Source organism: Crocuta crocuta, unplaced genomic scaffold (assembly GCF_008692635.1).
Source record: "Crocuta crocuta isolate KB4526 unplaced genomic scaffold, BGI_CrCroc_1.0 scaffold67, whole genome shotgun sequence".
Classification (NCBI taxonomy): domain Eukaryota; kingdom Metazoa; phylum Chordata; class Mammalia; order Carnivora; family Hyaenidae; genus Crocuta; species Crocuta crocuta.
This window is the reverse complement of record NW_027531896.1, coordinates 2,536,540-2,555,059: the sequence shown is the minus strand read 5'-3', so window position 1 is coordinate 2,555,059 and position 18,520 is coordinate 2,536,540. Positions and strand designations below refer to the sequence as shown.

The following is an 18,520-nucleotide window of genomic DNA, read 5'->3' as shown; positions in this document are numbered from 1 at the left end:
AGCCACTGGAGACCCACGTATGTTCATGCAGGAGGGAACAAAACTGAGCAGATGGTGAGGGGCAGGCGGGATGGGGCCCAACGATGATATGTGGCAGTTCTCTCTATCCCTGCATCACCCCTGTCCCCCTCCCTGCCTGCCTAGTAAGGCCAGAAACCACTGCCCCTTCCGTTACAGCAGGGGGCTCTGCCAGAGCGTGGACACCCTAAGGGGCTACCCCCAAAAGGTCAACATCGTTTGCCTGTTAGCAGTGGGGGCCAGGAAACTGTCTGACTCAGGTAAGTGGGGTGAAGGGCAGGGCGGCCCTAACAGAGCCCCAGGCTGTTGGGGCCGGCTCACCGGGCACACTGTCTCGGCATGCATTCTGGTCATTGTTTACACAAAGGAGGGCACAGGCTGAGACTGGCGGCCCCAACCCCATGTTTAGATGTAAGAGGTCCATGGAAATATGCTGTCTGTCCACCTGTGCTTCCCTTGCTGCCATCGCTTCCTGGCCTGCATGGTAGGAATGAGTCATAGGAGAGGCCCTCGGGGCCAATTCACTTCCTCCTTCCTCTGCCATTTTTCATCCTGGGAGCTGCATAGAGGCCACAGGTCGTTTTGGCTTCTTTCTATCCTCTTGAGGGGTGGGTACAGGTGAGTATCTGCAGAGAAACTGATCAGGGCATCTGCCTGGGAAGTGGTAACGAAGTGGGGGTGCTTGCAGGCTCAAGTTGCAGAGGCTGGGCTGCCGAGAGCCAAGATATGCAGGAACAGGAGCCAGCTGGGTATGGGGACAGTGCAGCGGAGGACGTGGCATGCCAGCTACGCAGGGTTCAGGCTGGTGGATGACATCATTTCCACCACCGTCACCATCATTGTCATCACTGACATTCATAGTACAATGTGCATAGAGTGTGCTGGGTGCTTGGTGCACGATGTGTGGGACAGCCACGCCCCTCACTCAAGCCATTGGTGGACGTGTATCCTGTGAGATGCTCAAGATTGTCATCAGTTTTTTTTTAACATTTATTTATTTATCTAAAACTTTTTAATGTTTTATATCTTTCTGAGAGAGAGAGAGTGTGAGCAGGGGAGGGNTGTGTGCATGAGCTGGGGGAGGGGGGGGTGGGAAGGTGGAGAGAAGGAGAGAGAGAATTTCAAACAGTCCCTGTGCTCTTAGTGTAGGGCTCGATCCCACGAACCATGAGATCAAGGATTGTCATTAGTTCTGTCTAACCCCAGAAACTAAAGGCCACATGGTCTCCTGGTACTGAGCCAGGGTATTTATCCTCACGCTCACAGGGATGGCTTTTCCCTCTACCCCCTTGCCATGTCGTCAGTACAGGTTGCTAGTTTAGCTCCTCTCTGTCCACCTCAGTGCAAGTGACAGAAAGCAGTGGGGTGTCTTAAAAGAACAGGGCATAATGCCCTCGAGGTTCAAATATGTTGTACATGGTAAGATGCCCTTCTTTTTTATGGCTGAATAGTTCCCGTTGTGTCTATACACCACATTTCTTTATCCATTCTTTCATCAGCGGACACTTACATTGTTTCCAGGTCTTGGCTATTGTAAATAATGCTGTTATGAACAGGAGGGTGCAAATATTTCTTTGGGATAGTGACTTCCTTATTCTAAGCAAAATAAGTCAGAGGAAGATAAATACTGTGTGATCTCACTTATGCGTGGAATCTTAAAAAAACCACAAGTGCCTAAAGACAGAATTAGTGGTTGTAAGAGCTAAGGGGTGGGAAGGGGTGGGAGAACCGGGTGATGGCGGTCAAAAAAGTACAGACTTCCAGTTACAAGACAAGTAAGTTCAGGGATGGGGCGCCTGGGTGGCTCAGTTGGTTGAGCATCTGACTTCGGCTCAGGTCATGATCTCACGGTTCGTGGGTTTGAGCCCTGCGTCGGGCTCTGTGCTGATAGCTCAGAGCCTGGAGCTTGTCTTCGGGTTCTGTGTCTCCCTCTTTCTCTGACCGTCCCCTGCTCACGCTCTCTCTCTCTCAGAAATAACTAAAACATTAAAAAATTTAAAAAAATAAGTTCAGAGATGTAATGTACAACAGATGACTAGAGCTAACAACACTATTCTGTATAGTTGAAAGTTGCTTAGAGAGCAAGGCTTAAAAGATCTCAGCACAAGCATAAAAATTTTGTAACCATATGAGATACTGGATATTAGTTAATTAAACTCACTGTGGTAAGCAGTTCACAATATATACATATGTTAAATCACTATGTTGTACACCTTAAAGTTGTACAATGTTATACGACAATTGCATCTTACTAAAACTGGGGGAAAGAGGCAGGGGCAGGAAAATGAGGGGGCGGCTGGCAGACAAGGGTACTGGGGGGCCCAAGGCTGAGTGCTATCTCCAGCACTAACTTGCTGGGTGCTGGGTGGACCTCTTGGCCTTTTGGGTCTCCTGTTCTTCATCTGCAACTTCCCAAATCCTTCCAAGCTCTGCTGTTCTCCCTCCCTCCTGAGGTGGGGGTGCTGGGGGCATCGGGCTGCTCAGGCCTGGCTCCTCACGCCCAGGAAACTGAGAGGATGCAAGGGTCATCCAACCAGACCCTCTGGGGCCCTCGCGGTGTACTTCATGTAGTAGTCAGAAGCGCTCTGGAGGAAATGGCCTCTTTCCAAGGGACCAAAGTTTGGTTTACTAAATGGGGCTATTTTAAACTATGTCACGGCTAATTAAGTGTTCAGTTCTGTGGGGAAGAGCAAAATATCATTCCAGGTTTATGATGTCAGGAACATGGTTAATCAATAAACACAAGGTGAGAAACCATCATCTACCCAGGTTAGAAACTTTAGGATCATTCTAGACTTTTCCCTTCTTCATTCCCATAACAGTGACCGTTACTGGCACTTCCTCAGGCAGACTGAGGTTGAGAAAGAGGACACACACTTGGGCTGGCTCAGGGATCCAGGCCTTTGGTCACTCTCTTCCACCAGCTCTCAGTCCACCAAAGTCTGGTCAAGTCAATCCCACTTCCCAGGCCCAGCCTGCCTGTCCCACTGCTGCTGTCCAGACCCAAGTATCTCTCACTTGGACAGCTGCCACTATCTCATAGGTATTCTCCTACTGGTGTGTCTGGGGTAAAAGCCAGGCTTTAGCTTCACCTCCAGGACGACCCCAGGACCTATACCCCTCCCCTCCTCCTCGAGACCTCTCTTTCCCCACCGTGCCTGGTTAGATCACCACCCTGGCTCTGCCCAGGAAAGCCCTCCCTGCCTTCCTTGCCTAACAAAGTCCCCATCATCTCAGAGAACGTCCGAGGAAGGTTGGGCTTCTGGCTGGGTTTGCCTTACACCTTTTGTGTGTGGGTTGGAACCTTCTTATATCTTCTGTCAGTGTTGTAGGTATGAAGAACTTGCTTACCATGTCTGTGCTCTCTGCTCCCAGAGGGACACAGGCCCTATAATGGTGAGATGTGGCACATGACAAGTAACTTTGGGACTTTGCAGCTAGACCCTTGGAACTGGAATCACATTTACTTGCTGTGTGACCTTGGGTAAGTCATTTAACCTCTCTGTGCCTCAGAGGCCTCGTCTAAATGGTATCCACCACATAGGGCTGTCATGAGGATTAAGTGGAGAAGTAGCACTTCACACAGCACTGGGCACATGATGTCACTGGCAGGTCTTCTCTCCCTCCCCCTCTGCTAGGGTGTCCATCCTAGCAGACTTTCGTTGACCATGCATTGGCCAAAGAAGGCCCTGGAAGCTGGCCACCCTATGTGCATCGAATCCTTGAGAGGACCATCCGTAGAGCCTGGCACAGTGATTCTCCCCGTGTTACCTGAGAGGGAGCTCTGGCATCTGGCTCCAGCACCGTGGCACCATGGCGGCCATGGCCAAGTATGATGGGGATGGAATAAGGCCTTGAATCACGCAGAGAGTGAGCAACATCCCTTTAAATCTCTTTCTCCAAATCATGTTATTGTAAATGCCCTAGGCAGATGCCCATGTGTGCGGGGACACTTGGTTGGGCCAGAGGCTCTTTGTCCCCTGAATGGCACCATTGTGACCCCCGAACCGGCGCTGAGTGATTCCCGGAACAACAGGCCCTTGTGTGGGCCCTGAAGGCCTGCTTGCCCCGGCCCTCGGCTGGCAGTGCGAATCCTTGGCCGTCTCTTTAAAGTTGGCATAACGAGGCCTTAATTCCCCATTTGGGTTGCTGCCAGGGTTCTGATACAAAGTACTTTTTAGAGTTTGGTTCTAGGATGTCAATGAAGCTGAGATCCTAGAAACTGTGCTGTCTCTAGAAGGGCCAATCCAGTGGGCACCTACTGTGAGCAGAATGGGGGGGCAAGAGATTGGTTTGGATAGGAGGACCGTATGCGGGTGGGGCCTTGTAGTCAGCCTGCCCTGCACAGGGAGAGCCTCCAGGAGAATGCCCCCAGAGCCCTGACAAAGCAAGGGGGCCACGGCCACTGAAGTCTTGGCAGGAGTCTCCGAAATTCCCGGTTGGGTTTGCTCCACAGCTGTCTTTTGCCGTTTGCCCTCCCGTGATGCATGCCCTCACCACGCAAGCTTTGGCTCTTGGTCACATCACAGATATCAGCTTCTCAATCCTTTCTTGCATCCATGGAGGGATTCAGCTCTTTGTTCCAGGACCGTGAAAACACCTCGTTGTTCGCCTTTTTTACCAAGGATCAGCTGGACTAGGTGGGCCTTTGGCTCTCTGGAGGCTGAAAAGTGGAACTTGGTAGCTGCCTGGATTGGCATTGTCACGACTTTGCAGCTCAGGGCGGTCAGCCCCTTTCAAAAGGACAGCGGAGTCCCTGGACTCAGCCACGTGGCCGCCTGCAGACCCTGCAAGTGATCTGGGCTGTCCTAGATGCCTGCCTCAGCCCCTCAGAAGACCCTTGTGCACTGGGCTGGTAGCAGGTACACTATGAGGTCTTATGTCACTGTCGTTTCCTGAGAGGTGGGAGGAGAGACTTGTACGAGGACAGGTCTGGGCACCCTGGCGCAGTAAGCAAGCACAGGGCTCCGGGCCAGAAGGAACTGGCCAGAAATCCACCTCCAGTTCTCACCGGCTGAGTGAGCCTGTTTCCTCACCTGTAAAAGACCATATCAGCCATCTCCTGTGGCCACCGTGGGAATGACAGGAGGCTAAATACATGTAAGGTGCCTATGAAGTGTCTAGTCCAAAGCAAAAGCTCCAAAAATGGGAGGCAAATGGCTACACAGATGCCAATGTGGGTCCTTGGGGCAACTGTGGTTGGGTGTCAGTGCTACCTTACCTTTGGTCCATCAGGGACGCCAAGCAGGCATTATCTAAGGAATGTCCCATCTGCCCTTGGGGTGGAACCAAGATATGCCCCAGAGAAGGACCCCTCCTGCTCAAGACCCAGAGGCATTGAGGCGAGGCGTGTCAGCCACAAGAAGCTCTGGGGAGCAGACACCATTCCACACCTCGAGGGACCAATGGTCCCAGTATATACTCAATGGATGCCCATTCTGTGCGGTCACGTACCATTCGGCTACTGACCAGCAGGCTTCTTAAATGCCCCCTTCCACAGACATCATGGGTTTCTAGAGGATCAGTGGCCTTAGCAGGAAGGTCAGCCCCCCAGCCAGCCTTTGTCCCTGCAAACACTTCCTACACGGCAGGATGCAGACTGAGGGGAGCAATGCAATGCATGAGCAAGGAAACTAGAGTAGGTTTCGGGGTGGGAGGAGGCGGGGTGGGGAGGAGGGTCTGGGTAAGCAGAAAAGCAAGACCAGAAGAAGGCATTTTTGGAAGCTGGCCATCCATTAACATCCAATGAGAACAGGATGCAAGTCAAATGCCAGCCTAACTGCAAATTTTAAAAATTACTCAGGATGGGAGGAATGAGGAAGCTATGTCAGAGAGCCATCTGCAAAGCCTTGGACTAATAAGGGTCTCATCGTTAGACCAATTTGCAACTGAAAAAAAGAGAAAGAGCATATCAAGATTCCTTTGGGGGCACCTGGGTAGCTCCAGTTAAGCATCGACTCTTGATTTCAGCTCAGGTCATGAACTCATGGTTTGTGAGATCGAACTCTGAGTCAGGCTCTGTGCTGATGGCACGGACCTTCTTGGGATTCTCTCTCTCCCTACCTCTCCGCCCCTTCCCTGCTTGTTTGTGCTCTCTCTCTCTCTCTCTCAAAATAAAAAAATAAAATTTAAAAAAAGTGTCCTTTAAAGGGAGTGATTAAAATTCCAAAACATTGAGAAAACTTTGGGAAATTCAACCAAGCCTTTGGTTTCTCTCTCTCTCTTTCTTTCTTTCTGATGGGGGTCAAAAATGTTCTCCTATTGGCATCATATTGCTGGTTCACCAGCAAACAATCAGGCAGTTTTCTTGAAAAAATGAGACTTCCTTCAATCCACACTTGATTGCAAATTTTGCTAAACACATAAACAAACTTCCTATCATTTCTTAATGATTCTTAACTTGTGCTTTTTTAGGATGAAGCCTCAATCAAACCTTTTGCTCTTAGGGGCGCCTGGGTGGCTCATCCAGTTGTGTCGACTTCAGCTTGGGTCACGATCTCATGGTTCATAGGTTTGAGTCCTGCGTCCGGCTCTATGCTGACAGCTCCGAGCCTGGAGCCTGCTTTGTATTCTATGTCTCCCTCTTGCTCTCCCCCTCCCCCACTTGTACTGCGTCCATCTCTTCAAAAATAAATAATGTCAAAAAAATTTTTAAACCCCTTTTGCTCCTAATTTACTATGAAAATTTTACTTTACTTTTGTTTAAAGTGGACTCGCTGAAAGTGGCCTTTTATTTCCATGGCTGGAAGCTGACTGGTGTCCGAGGCACCTATTTTGTGTCCCAGCTGCGGAATATGCTTACACTGTTTGAGCAAAGGGATAACACAGCATGTGAAAATGGAAACTGGGCTTTCAGGATTCCCAAGTGTCCTCCTTCCTAACTGTCCCCTCTCCTTTCAATCCAGGCATCACATACTGGAAACCTGGCACTCAGCACTTGCCATTTCACTTCCTTTCCCTAAGTAGTCGGGTCCCCTTTCTCTCCGAGGGAGTGGCCTGAGGAGATTCTAAAAACAGTTTACTCTCCACATCCCTAATTAGAACAGAGCCCAAAGCACACTGCCCGGAGAACTTCTGATCAGCTTCACAAAGAGCAAGAAGAAACTTTTGCACCTTGTTTCCTTTTGGCTTAAGGACTTTCTTTGTAATTGAGCACAGACCCCTTTGTCTGGTAGGAAGAAGACGGGTTCCCCTGGGCTGGCACTTGGCAAGTTTCCAGAGAGGGCGAAGCCATGTGACCCACCTGGTAGCTGGGGCCTGTGTGGAATACCAGCGACGGGCGCTCTGACAGTGCGTTGGCCAAGCATACACAGCTGTCATCTGAACTGCCATTGATGCAGCTTCTAGAGACTCAGTCTTGGCCAAAGGATTCCCCAGAAGGAAAGCTGAAATGATGGTGCTCCTGATACTGGGCAAATAAGAACAAACCCCCAAAAGCACCCCACGAAAGGATTGAACATAAAGGCACTTTATAGAGCATTTCAAAGGTTTATCATCTTCCACCGTGGACATCTGCACATATTTGTTGGGTGAGTTTTACTCCCCATGACAGGAAGACTGTCCATGAAGATTTGGAAACATGCCCCAGGATGGGTGCTCAGAGAAGCTTGTGGAAAATTCCAAAAGACAGTTCAAAAGATCCAGTCCGGGAGTCAGCAAGGGATATTTGTTTCATGGTCACACTCCCCATTTCCCACCCCTGCATCCCCCTTTCCCAAATAGAAAATGACTCTAGAAAGACAGCTCAGTAGTTGGAGATTAAACGTAACAAGCCCCCAACCGTGACATGAAGGCATGTAGGAGAGTAAACATAACACCCACAAGAAACAGAGCGCTGTTTTTGCTTGTTTGTGTGTTTTCTTTTTTCCAGCATCGAGAGTGTTTCTGCATCTAAAATGTTATGCTGGAAGGTGGGCTGATCAGGTAACACCATCTGGGGTTTTCCGCAAAAGTTCTGCTGCTTTACGAAGACTTCCATCTGATTAAAGAAAACACCGCATGGACCACGTACAGCAGAGTGGCCACGTAGGCAAACACCTGGAACCAAGATAAATCACCATTAATGGGAGTGAATGGGGAGAGGGCGACGCATGGGCCATCAACACCGACCAGCCGCTTGCATGGCACTTGGCGATGATGGACCGAAAGGGTGTGGGCCACCGCTGCTTCCCATCATTCCCATCCTTTCCTGCTAAGCCTGTGGCCCCAGAATGCTTTCAGCACAGGGCTCCAAGTGGCTGGATTTGGCGTTGCAAGGTCCATTATCTGTCGTCACATATCATCATGCTGGTGCCACCCAACTGGAAATGGGGGCCCTCAGAGTCCCCTCAAATGATACTACTCTTCATGGGAAACTTCCTTCCTCTACGCCAGTAAGGCCAGAACCCACCAGCTGATTCCACTGGCCTTGGCTAAGAGACTATGAACACCTGGGTTGCTGGCTCTGGTTAAGGTCTTGATGCTCCCTGGCCATCCTCAGACTCCTGCCGGAATGTTATTCTAGGAATCTTAATTTCACGAGCTTGGGCGAGGGTGCCAGGCTCACAGAAGTGAGGGACTGGGATGAGGAGGAGGGATTGAGGCTTTTGCAAAAAAGAGGGGGCTTACTGAGAAAGCTGCTAGAAAGATCCAGTTGGTGTTTTGGCCCTGGAAACAGGGTAAACGGTCACTTTGTCCCTGTCAAGGCCCTGACTTGCGGTGTTCACGTGGGCACCATCTATTCCTATCGCCCTATTCTGGGTGGCTGGCCTCCCTGAAGGCTTGCCTGCCCCCAAGTCAAATATCTGCACCTGGTTTTGTGACCTTGGTGTTGGGGTCAAGAGTTTCCAACCCAGGCACCACATTAGGGCAGCTACGGTTCCGTGACTCTTAAAAATGCCCATAAACACCAGCAGTCATCATGCCTGCTCTCTCCCTGCCTCCACACATGGGCGAACTCTTCACCCTCATTGGCCAGAGGCACTGAGTAAGCCGAGTTATTTAATAACCAACTTAAGGGAATTCATCCGGGAACCCTTAACCACCATCTGAGAGGAGCGGTTGTACGTGAGTGAGCAGTACCCCCCCCAAAACACCTCTCCCTGTTAGATGGGAGCAATTGATTATCTGGGGAATTCCACACGCAGTGAGAGCCTGGACAGAAGCACCTCAGATGTCCCCAGCAATAACAGGAAACAGACACTTATTTTCCAAGCAAGGTCGAGCAATGGTACATTGGGGACACTGAGAGCCAGGGAGGTGCATGCATATACTTAGGCCTTCAGAAATCCCTCTCCCTAAATGGCTGCCGTTGTTATTTCAGCTTTCTGCAGAAATTTCTAGCTGCCCTCAGTTAATTCCCACGAATCTCAGGGACCCCTTTGGCACAGACTCTCCGCTGCCAGCAAAGGAAAGAGGGAGAAGCTTAGCTTTTCAGACAGGTCCAGCTAAGTATCACAGAGAGGGGCGAGAGGCAGGGCCACATGCTTTCAAAGGCCAGGAACGTGTGGGAGAAGGTCTTGAGGTGCCTCCCTAATTCCCTGGCTGGCTACCCCCAGGAAAGGCACATTGTGGTTGGGCAGGGTCTCCCCGTGGACTCATACAACTGATATTTTGAATAGAAAGATGTGACTTTACATTGAACTGGGCTTATATATCTCCTCCAGCCCAGTACCTTGGCCTGCTGGCAATATTTTGATTCTTGATTCTGGCACTTCTGACCTTGCCTGGGCATGTCCATGTATATCTCCTTCAACTAACAAAAATGGAGGGACGTGATCACTTGTGGAGTGGATAAATCGATGTTGGTATAGCCAATGATGGAATGATATACAGCAGTGAGAATAAACACTCTATCTCTCCACCCAAAAACGTAGATGAACCTCACAAACCTAAGGTTGAAAGAAAAAAGCCAGACATAGGGGCGTCTGGGTGGCTTAGTCGGTTAAGCGTCCAACTTTCGCTTGGGTCATGATCTCACGGTTCGTGGGTTCGAGCCCCGCATCGGGCTCTGTGCTGACTGCCAGCTCAGAGCCTGGAGCCTATTTCAGAGTCTGTATCTCCCTCTCTCTCTGACCCTCCCCTGCTCACACTGTCTCTCTCTCTTTCTCTCCTAGAAATAAATAAAAATATTTAAAAAAAAGAAAAAGAAAAAAGCCAGACATAAAAGAATACACACTCTATAACTCCATTTACATGAAGTTCAAAGGCAGGCAAAACTGAACTAGGCAGCTAGAAATCAGGATGGTGGCAATCCTTCATACGGATGCATGGTCATAGCGGTAGCAGGAGAAGGGGACTCTGGGAGCCATTTATGATGTCTTATTTCTCAGTCTGGATGCTTGTGACGCAGAGGAGTTCATTTTATGGAAATTCATCAATCCGTACAGTTGCATCCTACTCACTTCTCTGGATGTATGTTGCGTTTAGGGAGGAAGAAAAAGAGAAAAGTTGGAAGACAGTAGATCACAGTGGTTCTCAACTAGAGATCTGCCCAGTGCGCAGAGGCCTATCGGGGTTGTTTCATCAAGTGCTGACCCACTAGCCATGTTCCATGTGCATTTCACTATTATCTGCAATAATTTTATGGAAACTGTCAAATGCCTTGCTGCTGATGTCTGTTTGGAGAGAAGGCCTCTGGGTTTGGGATAGGGGGAGGTATGAGGCTCTCTTAGGTAACAGGAGATGGAAGAGAGTCATTTGAAGGATGATGGAGGAAGTGGGTTACCAGCCCCCCAAGGGAAGGAAGAACAGCCAAGGTGCTTCCTGGCTGTGTTACTATTTAGAAACCAGCCATCTTGGAAGATGAGCCAATATGGGAGACATTCCCACACTGGGGGACATTTGAAGGGGTGCCAGGGCCCATAAAGTGGCCAAGTTTCTGGAACTGGAGAGTAGGCTGGGAGCTTAAGAGGAGCATGTGGCTTCCCTGGGACAGGGGAAGGGCCCATCGGGACCTGATGACAAGGTTTTCAGTAACTTTCTTCCAGACCCCACCCTCTAGGAGCAGGAAGAACACCCCCACCACACCCCTTCCTGGCGCCCAGCAGTGCCCACCCCTGTGGGTTTCCTCTCAGCCTCTGCTCTACTCTTCCCAAAAAGTGGGGACCATTTTGGCACCTGGAGCTGGCATCTTGTGACCTATCATCACATTTGACCTTGGTTTGTATGGTTCACAGGTTGACCTCTAGAAGTGTGAGGAGCACTACCTCCTGAAGCTTTTTTCTGTTTCTTAAACATCACTCATGGCTAGAAATACATCTGATATGGAGAGTTTGCATACTGGTGGGAGCCCACACATGCAGAACTCTGGACAAAAGTTTTATGAATCAAAACATTCTCCTACTCTCTGTCATTCCGATTCATCCCATTAAGAAGAAAATCCATTAAAAAGAAAATTGGTGGACACTGAAGTCCACCAATGTGCCTGGTCCCACCGTTGGAGAACGCTTCTTTTAGAGCGCAGAGGCCCGCACGCGGCCTCCGCCCTGGCCACACACAGCTGGCACCCCTGCTGGTTCTGCTGATGGGGTAAAGGAGGCTTAAGACCCTGGCCCACCCATTGCTCGCTGTGAGGCCTTGGAGGAAGGTGTTCAACATCTCTGTAGTCCTGAGGGAGTTGGACAGGAATAACCATACCATTTCACAGATGAGCAAGCTGAGGCACTTGCTCAAGAAAATGGAGGCGTGAGCTCTGGCCCCTCCCCTTCCAGCAGGTTCTCAGAGCTGCTACGCAGGAGGCATCGGTCAGTCAGAGCTGAAGGCCTAATTGCAGCAACAAACACCCACAGCCGAGGGTTCTGGACATGCTGGGCCCAGAAAGCCTTCTCTCCAGTCCCAGTTCCAGAGCCAGGGCTTGGTGAGACACTGGCTACTAGATTTTCTGTCCCCGACTTCAGTGCTTCCCCGAGCCTGACTGTGTGCCTTGAGGGAGACCCAGGAGACCCAAGTGGCCAAGCTCACTGCTCCAAACAGATGCTAAGAGTGTGGATGGGGGTGCCTGGATGGCTCAGTTGGTCAAGCATCCAACTCTTGACTTCAGCTCAGGTCGTGATCTCACAGTTCTTGAGTTTGAGCCCCGCACTGGGCTGTCAGTGCAGAGCCTGCTTGGGATTCTCTGTCTCCTCTCTCTCTGCCCCTCGCCTGCTCATTCTCTCTGTCTGTCTCTCAAAAATAAATAAAACCTTAAAAAACAAAAGAGTGTGGCACCTTCCCTGGACACCAATAATTCATGGCCACCTTGGAGCAAGTTATTCACATTCCTGGTGCCCTGGTTCTGCATCTGTGAAATGGGTATAATAAGAGCACCTACATCCTAGTGCTGTTATGAGAGTTAAATAAGATCGGTCACAGAGAGCTCAGAAGTTCCTGGTGCTCATGGTCATTTCCCTTTTGCAAAGGCCAACCAGGCATGGACCCCTGGGCCAGCCCAGGCCTGGGCAGTGCAGCACTGAGCAGAGGGTCAAGGGGAGTCTTGGACACATCTCCTCCCTTCTCCAAGGCTTCGTTTCTTCAGAAATAAGGGGAAGGTTTAATTCCTTTGAAAGTCAGTGAACTGAAAAACAGAAGGGAGGGTCCAAACAGCCTTCTGCTGACCCTCTATCATGGGCGGTGGGAGTTGGGAACAGGAGCAAATTGACTGGGGGACTCACCACAGCAGAGATGTTTTCATGGTACTGTTTGTACGTGTAGCCTTCCTGCATCCCGATGGTTGCCAAAGCTTCCAAGACAGAGGCGCTGAGGTAAAACAGGGCAGCAATACAGTGATAGGCTGCGTCCTGCAGGGCCAAGAAGGGCCGTCAGAGAGCTGGGCAGCCGCTACCCACCTTGTCCCCTCCCAGCCCGGCTCAGGTCCTGCCCACCCCCACTCCTGTCCCATCCCCCCAACACCATAGCCCCGCCCCCTCCTCACAGAGCTGGTTTTATCTCACTGGTTTGGGGGCCAGGGGCAGGACTTAGGGGAGAAGGCATGCTGCCTTCCCTCGAGGTGGGATCAAGTAAGAGGTGGGGGTCAGGAGGGGTCTCACAGGTAAACATTGGCTCTGGCCCTGAGCAGTGTCATGTGTGGTCAAGTCTCAGTTTAGATGTGGCCTCGGTGACCAGTGCAGGGTGAGAGGCCCAGGCCATTTCCACTGTGGTTTTGTCTCGTTGTTGTTAGTTTTTTGGGGAGGGAGCGTGGGGGAGCTCCAGGAATGTTTAAAGGCAAGAAAGTACAAGAATGGGGTTTTGAGTAGCTGTAACTTGGAGGCAATTTTGAAAAGTCTAAGTAGGAGGCCTTTTGAGAGTAAAGACCTGGCCCAATGGCCCTGCCATCTTCCATGATAAGTAATGGCCAGGTGTCCCATGTATAAATTTTACCCCCCCCCCATGGGCCTCAAGGCAGAGCTTATGCAGAATTATGTCCACGGGCCATCCCTTGCCCATTTCCAAGTCCCTCTCTGGGGACCCTGCTTTAGAAGACCATCACTGGGCACCGGCCAAGAAGCCTGGCCTCACGCTGGGCAGCCAAGGCCAGCCTCCAGGACGCTGCCCGCCCCTAAGGTGGAAAGCAGCCCTCCTGGACATTGGGAGATGCCAGTAGGCGCCTGGCAGGTGCAAGTGGCATGGGGAGGGGTGGCTGGACTGCTGGTTATCCATGAGAAAGGCAGTCATGCAGGAGAAAACAGAGCAGGCCCATCGGGCAGCCACAACCAAGCTCTGCCTTCACCCTCTCCTGACCTCCTGGCTGTGCGGAGCCCTCAGAGGGCTGCTGGGGACAGCTCAGAGCTGAAGGGCTGGCCAGCTCTGCCCTGGAACTCACATGGCTAGGAGACATCTATGGGCAGCCTCACCTAGCACTGGGAACGCAGCCTGCCCGGGGGAGAGGGTCCAGTACCCACCCACCCACATCAGCCATCCCAGGCTGGGACTCACCAGGGTGACCCAGGAAGTCTCCCCGCCGTGGGCACCAATTATGTACAGGACAAGCAGGGCTGTGGTGGCCATGAAGCAGAACACAGACACAAACATCACCCAGCCCTGGACCAGGGGGATGGGCACCAGGGACGAGGCAATGAGGATCCATACCAGGCCCCCGAAGACCTGCAGAGGGAGGGAGGGCAGGGGTGAACGTCAGAGCAGGAGAGCCCACACCCAGGAAGGGCCAGACCTGCAGGTCACGCTGGGGCATCAGGGCCAGAAGAACAGGAAGGAGGCAGAGAGGGGCTTTCCAAGCCCCTGCTTGCCTGCCTTTATCCATGTTTTAAATGCAATCTTAAATTTTTATTTAACAAAAAGGTCTATCACACTTACATGCCAGGCACTGTCCTAAGCACTTGGCAAACAGTAACTCAGTTAATTCTCACAACCCTAGGAACCAGGTACCAACCCATTTGTCAGATGGGGAAACTGAGGCACATGGGCACTAAGTAATTTGTCATCCCAAGACAGGACTTAGGGCATCCAGCAATATCATTATTCTGAGGTTATGTCCTAGATTAAATCCTAGTATTGTGACATTGAAATACCTTTTCTTTTTACTTTAAAAAAATGTTTATTTAATTTTGAGAGAGGGAGAGACAGAGTGTGAGTGGAAGAGGGGCAGAGAGAGAGGGAGACACAGAATCTGAAGCAGGCCCCAGGCTCTGAGCTGTCAGCACAGAGCCCGATGTGGGGCTCGAACCCATGAACCATGAGATCATGACCTGAGCCGAAGTCAGACATTTAACCAACTAGGCCACCCAGGTGCCCCAAAATATCTTTTCTTTTATGAAAGGTTAGTGACCAGCAGGTTCTTTTGGTCTTTACTTGGCAAAATAGATTGATCACACTATGTCATAAGCATATATATTTTTTTAAACTTGACCCCTTAAATCTCCAAGTCCAGGAAGCGCTCTGATTACTAGGATCAGGGCTGGAGTGCAGAGTCAGCCCACCTCTTCGGGGGGCCTACGGCTGGCACAGGAGAAGTGCTTCCCTGCCGTTATCCGGAAGACGCCCCTGTTGATGTCCAAAGGCTCAGTGAGTCCCATGTTTTCAAAGAGGTTCATAAGGACAGTGTAGAGGTCCTGGCTCTCCAAGGACAAAGGCACACAAACCCAATCTGGGACCTTCTGGACTTCTCTTCCCCTCTCCCTCTTCATTGTAGGGAAGTCAGCCTCATCCACTGTCCCCGAACCAAATAAGGACTGTGCTTGGGGAGGCTGGGACGCAGGTGGAGAGGGTTCTGTAGTCAAAGGTCTCCAAGGTACTTCGCAGCATCTCGGGGCTCTGGACGGGCTGGACTGCCCTCCTAGTCCTGTGTCCCCTCCCTTGTGAACTCAAGCGTACCCTGATTCCATCTCCTGTACCAGCTGCCCATCTGCTACGGAAGAGACCACCGTCCCCACAGGTGTTCTCTGAGCCTCTCAGCTGAGAAGCATCAGGAGAGAATCACATTTGAGTGGAAAAGTCAGAGCAATGAAGAATCTAGAGTTATCAAAACCAAGCTGGGCCTAACGAACCCGATATGGGCCTCTCTGACCAGAAAACCTCTTCTACTGTGGAATCTGAGGGTGCCTGAAGGCACTAGCAGAGGCAGCGGGGCATATTTTACAACTTGCAGTCATTGGAGCAAACAGATAAATACAGCAGTTACATAAAAATCCTTAGGCCACCGTAGCATAAGATGTGTGTGTGTGTAGATTTCATCCATCACTTGCCTTTAAGATCACACGGATTACTTGGCCTTTTCCATAATGGGCCCTGACAAAGGGACGTGAATGTGCCGGTGGCTGAGAACTTGGGTGTAGGAGGTGCAAGCGTGGCATGGATAAGTGGGGGAACCGGGCATGCCTGTCTGGAGGGCAGAGGCAAGGACCTGGGATGCTCTTCTCCTGACCATCCAAGGAGGACCAATCTCAGTTAGGTTCCCTATTCATATGGTCTCAGGGAGTCCTGCCCTTCTCCTTTGCAGCGCCCAGCACAAAACAGGTGCACTTGGGAGAATATGGCACTATCCCTGATCATGTGATGGAGAGGGTGAGGTCCCTCTTGCTTTCGGCTAACTCCAGGTGTGCGACACCTGCCCAGCTGTGCATCAGTGTCTGAGTTAGTTAACTGGCCTTCAGGGTCTCATGTCAGATGGGTATGGGTAAGCTGGAGTGATTTATGCGCCCAACCCAAAGGGACAGTTTGCGTTGCACGTGGAGGGGAGAGTGTGGGGCCAGGGAATCCTGTGAGGGACCCAGTGGGTTGGAGGGGCTTGTACGTGGCCAGTGGACATGGCTTTGAGGAACACTGAATGTCACATCAGGAAATGATTCTTTTTCTTTCTTTTTTAATGTTTATTTTTGAGAGAGAGAGAGAGAGCACATGAGCAGGGGAGGGGCAGAGAGAGAGGGAGACACAGAATCTGAAGCAGGCTCCAGGCTCTGAGCTGTCAGCACAGAGCCCAACATGGGTCTCAAACCCACAAACCGTGAGATCATGACCTGAGCCAAAGTTGGATGCTTAATCGACTGAGCTACCCAGGCGCCCCAGTGATTTCCTTTTTCAGTCTCTGTTTTTCTAAGGCAAGAAAGGCTTAGAGTTGAGCCAGGGGTCTGGAGCTCCCTGAAAGCATGAACTCTAGGAACGGGCAGGCAAAGGAGAACTGGATAATGACACCATTTAAAAAAATTTTTTTTAATATTTTTATTTATTATTGACAGAGAGACAGAGCATGAGCAGGGGAGGGGCAGAGAGAGAGGGAGACACAGATCTGAAGCAGGCTCCAGGCTCTGAGCTGTCAGCACAGAGCCCCACATGGGGCTTGAACCCACAGACCATGAGATCATGCCCTGAGCCAAAGTCGGACGCCTAACCAACTGAGCCACCCAGGCGCCCCACACTGTTTTTATTTTTAAGGTAATGATACAGTTATTTTGGACACAATTAACTGTGAAAAGCATATGAGGTAAGTTAATGCACAGGTGGTCCTGGAAATGGCAAAATCTGAGAAGACGGCTCTCAGACTGGTCTGCAGACTCATGTGACTTTACCTTTTTCAGCTAGATTTCTTCCTATGTGACCGGGGAGGGAGGGGGGATCTAAGTCAGAGTGAAGCCACCGCATTGAGTGCCTGCTGGAGAGTCCTGAGTACACACCAGGTAGCCTGGACGCTGAGCTCTGGCACCCAATGCAGAGGGAAGCTTTAAGGTAATCCAGACACTTGAGCTGCTTTGGTGCTCTCTCTCTCTCTTTCTCTCTCAGACTCCTGGAGACCATGGTAAGAATACCTGTCCATAGGAGCAAAGCCCACCCTGGGTTCAACCCCAGCCCTTGCCCCCTGGTAGACAGACCTCAGGACCCTGTCCTACCTCTGGCACTACCTTGCAAAGGTCCTTTAAAAATTATGCTTTTTATTTCTTTGTGTGGTTTATCTATAGCAGTAAGTTTCAGAGTAAGATGGTGGGAAGCAATTCTCTCTTTTACACAGCTTTAATGAGATATAATTCACGTACTACACAACGCGGCCATTTAAAGTATATGGTTCAATGGTTTGGGGATGTATATACAGACACGTGCAACCATTACCCCCAGACCCAATTTTAGGACATTTTAGTCACCTCAAAAGAAACCCTGTAGGGGGTACCTGGGTGGCTCAGTCAGTTAAGCATCCGACTTGATTTCAGCTTAGGTCATGATCTCATGGTTCATGAGATTGAACCCCACACTGGACTCTTGCGTTGACAGTGTGGAGCCTGTTTGGGATTCTCTCTCTCTCTCTCTCTCTGTCCCTTCCCCCACTCTCTCATAAGTAAATAAATATTAAAAAAAAAAAAAAAGGGTGCCTGGGTGGCTCAGTCCGTAAAGCGTCGGACTTCAGCTCAGGTCATGGACTTCAGCTCAGGTCATGATCTCACGGTTTGTGGGTTTAGGCTCCGCATCTGGCTCTGTTGGACAGGTTGGAGCCTGGAGCCTGCTTCCGTTTCTGTGTCTCCCTCTCTCTCCCCCTCCCCTGCTCATGCTCTGTCTCTGTTTCTCAAAAATAAATAAACATTAAAAAAAGAAAAAGAAGGAAGGAAGGAAGGAAGGAAGGACGGACGGAAGGAAGAGGAAGGAAGGAAGGAAGGAAGGAAGGAAGGAAGGAAGGAACCCTGTACCCTTTAGCTATTGCTCCCTTCCCTCCCTCTCACCCCTAAGAGGCCACTTCCTGCCTCTGTAGATTTCCCTGTTCTGAACTTTCACATAAGTTGAATCGTATAGTAAAAGACGGGCTTTTGCAAATGGCTTCTTTCCTTTAGCGTAACGTCTTTCAAGGCGAGCAATTCTCTCTCAAGTTCACCTTTGTAAAACATCTACCATCACAGCACACCCCCCTGGCCCACTGTGACCCCCACCACTTTCGGGGACACTGAGTGAATGTGCCTCATTTCTCTGGAGCCCCCGAGCCGGAGCCCCCTGAGGAAGCACTGGTTTGCAGGGCAGCTCCGAAAGCAAGCATGCCGAGGTCCTGCCTGTCCCCGGAACGTATTTTCAGTTACACATCATGCGAAGGTCAGGTCCTCACAGCACAGATGAAGTG

At 50.6% G+C, this 18,520-nt stretch overlaps 1 protein-coding gene across 1 annotated transcript in view; it reads right to left on the bottom strand.

Moving 5' to 3' along the window:
* Positions 1 to 7,470: 7,470 nt before the first annotated feature.
* The window catches only part of MAL (mal, T cell differentiation protein (MAL blood group)), a 25,975-nt gene continuing 14,925 nt past the window's right edge, over positions 7,471 to 18,520 (bottom strand). The window contains exons 4-6 of the mRNA XM_077773465.1: positions 13,909 to 14,076; positions 12,648 to 12,773; positions 7,471 to 8,055 (exon numbers count right to left, since the gene is read on the bottom strand). Coding sequence (XP_077629591.1) covers positions 7,981 to 8,055; positions 12,648 to 12,773; positions 13,909 to 14,076 — 369 coding nt within the window. The 3' untranslated portion in view covers positions 7,471 to 7,980. The remainder of the gene's footprint in view (positions 8,056 to 12,647; positions 12,774 to 13,908; positions 14,077 to 18,520) is intronic.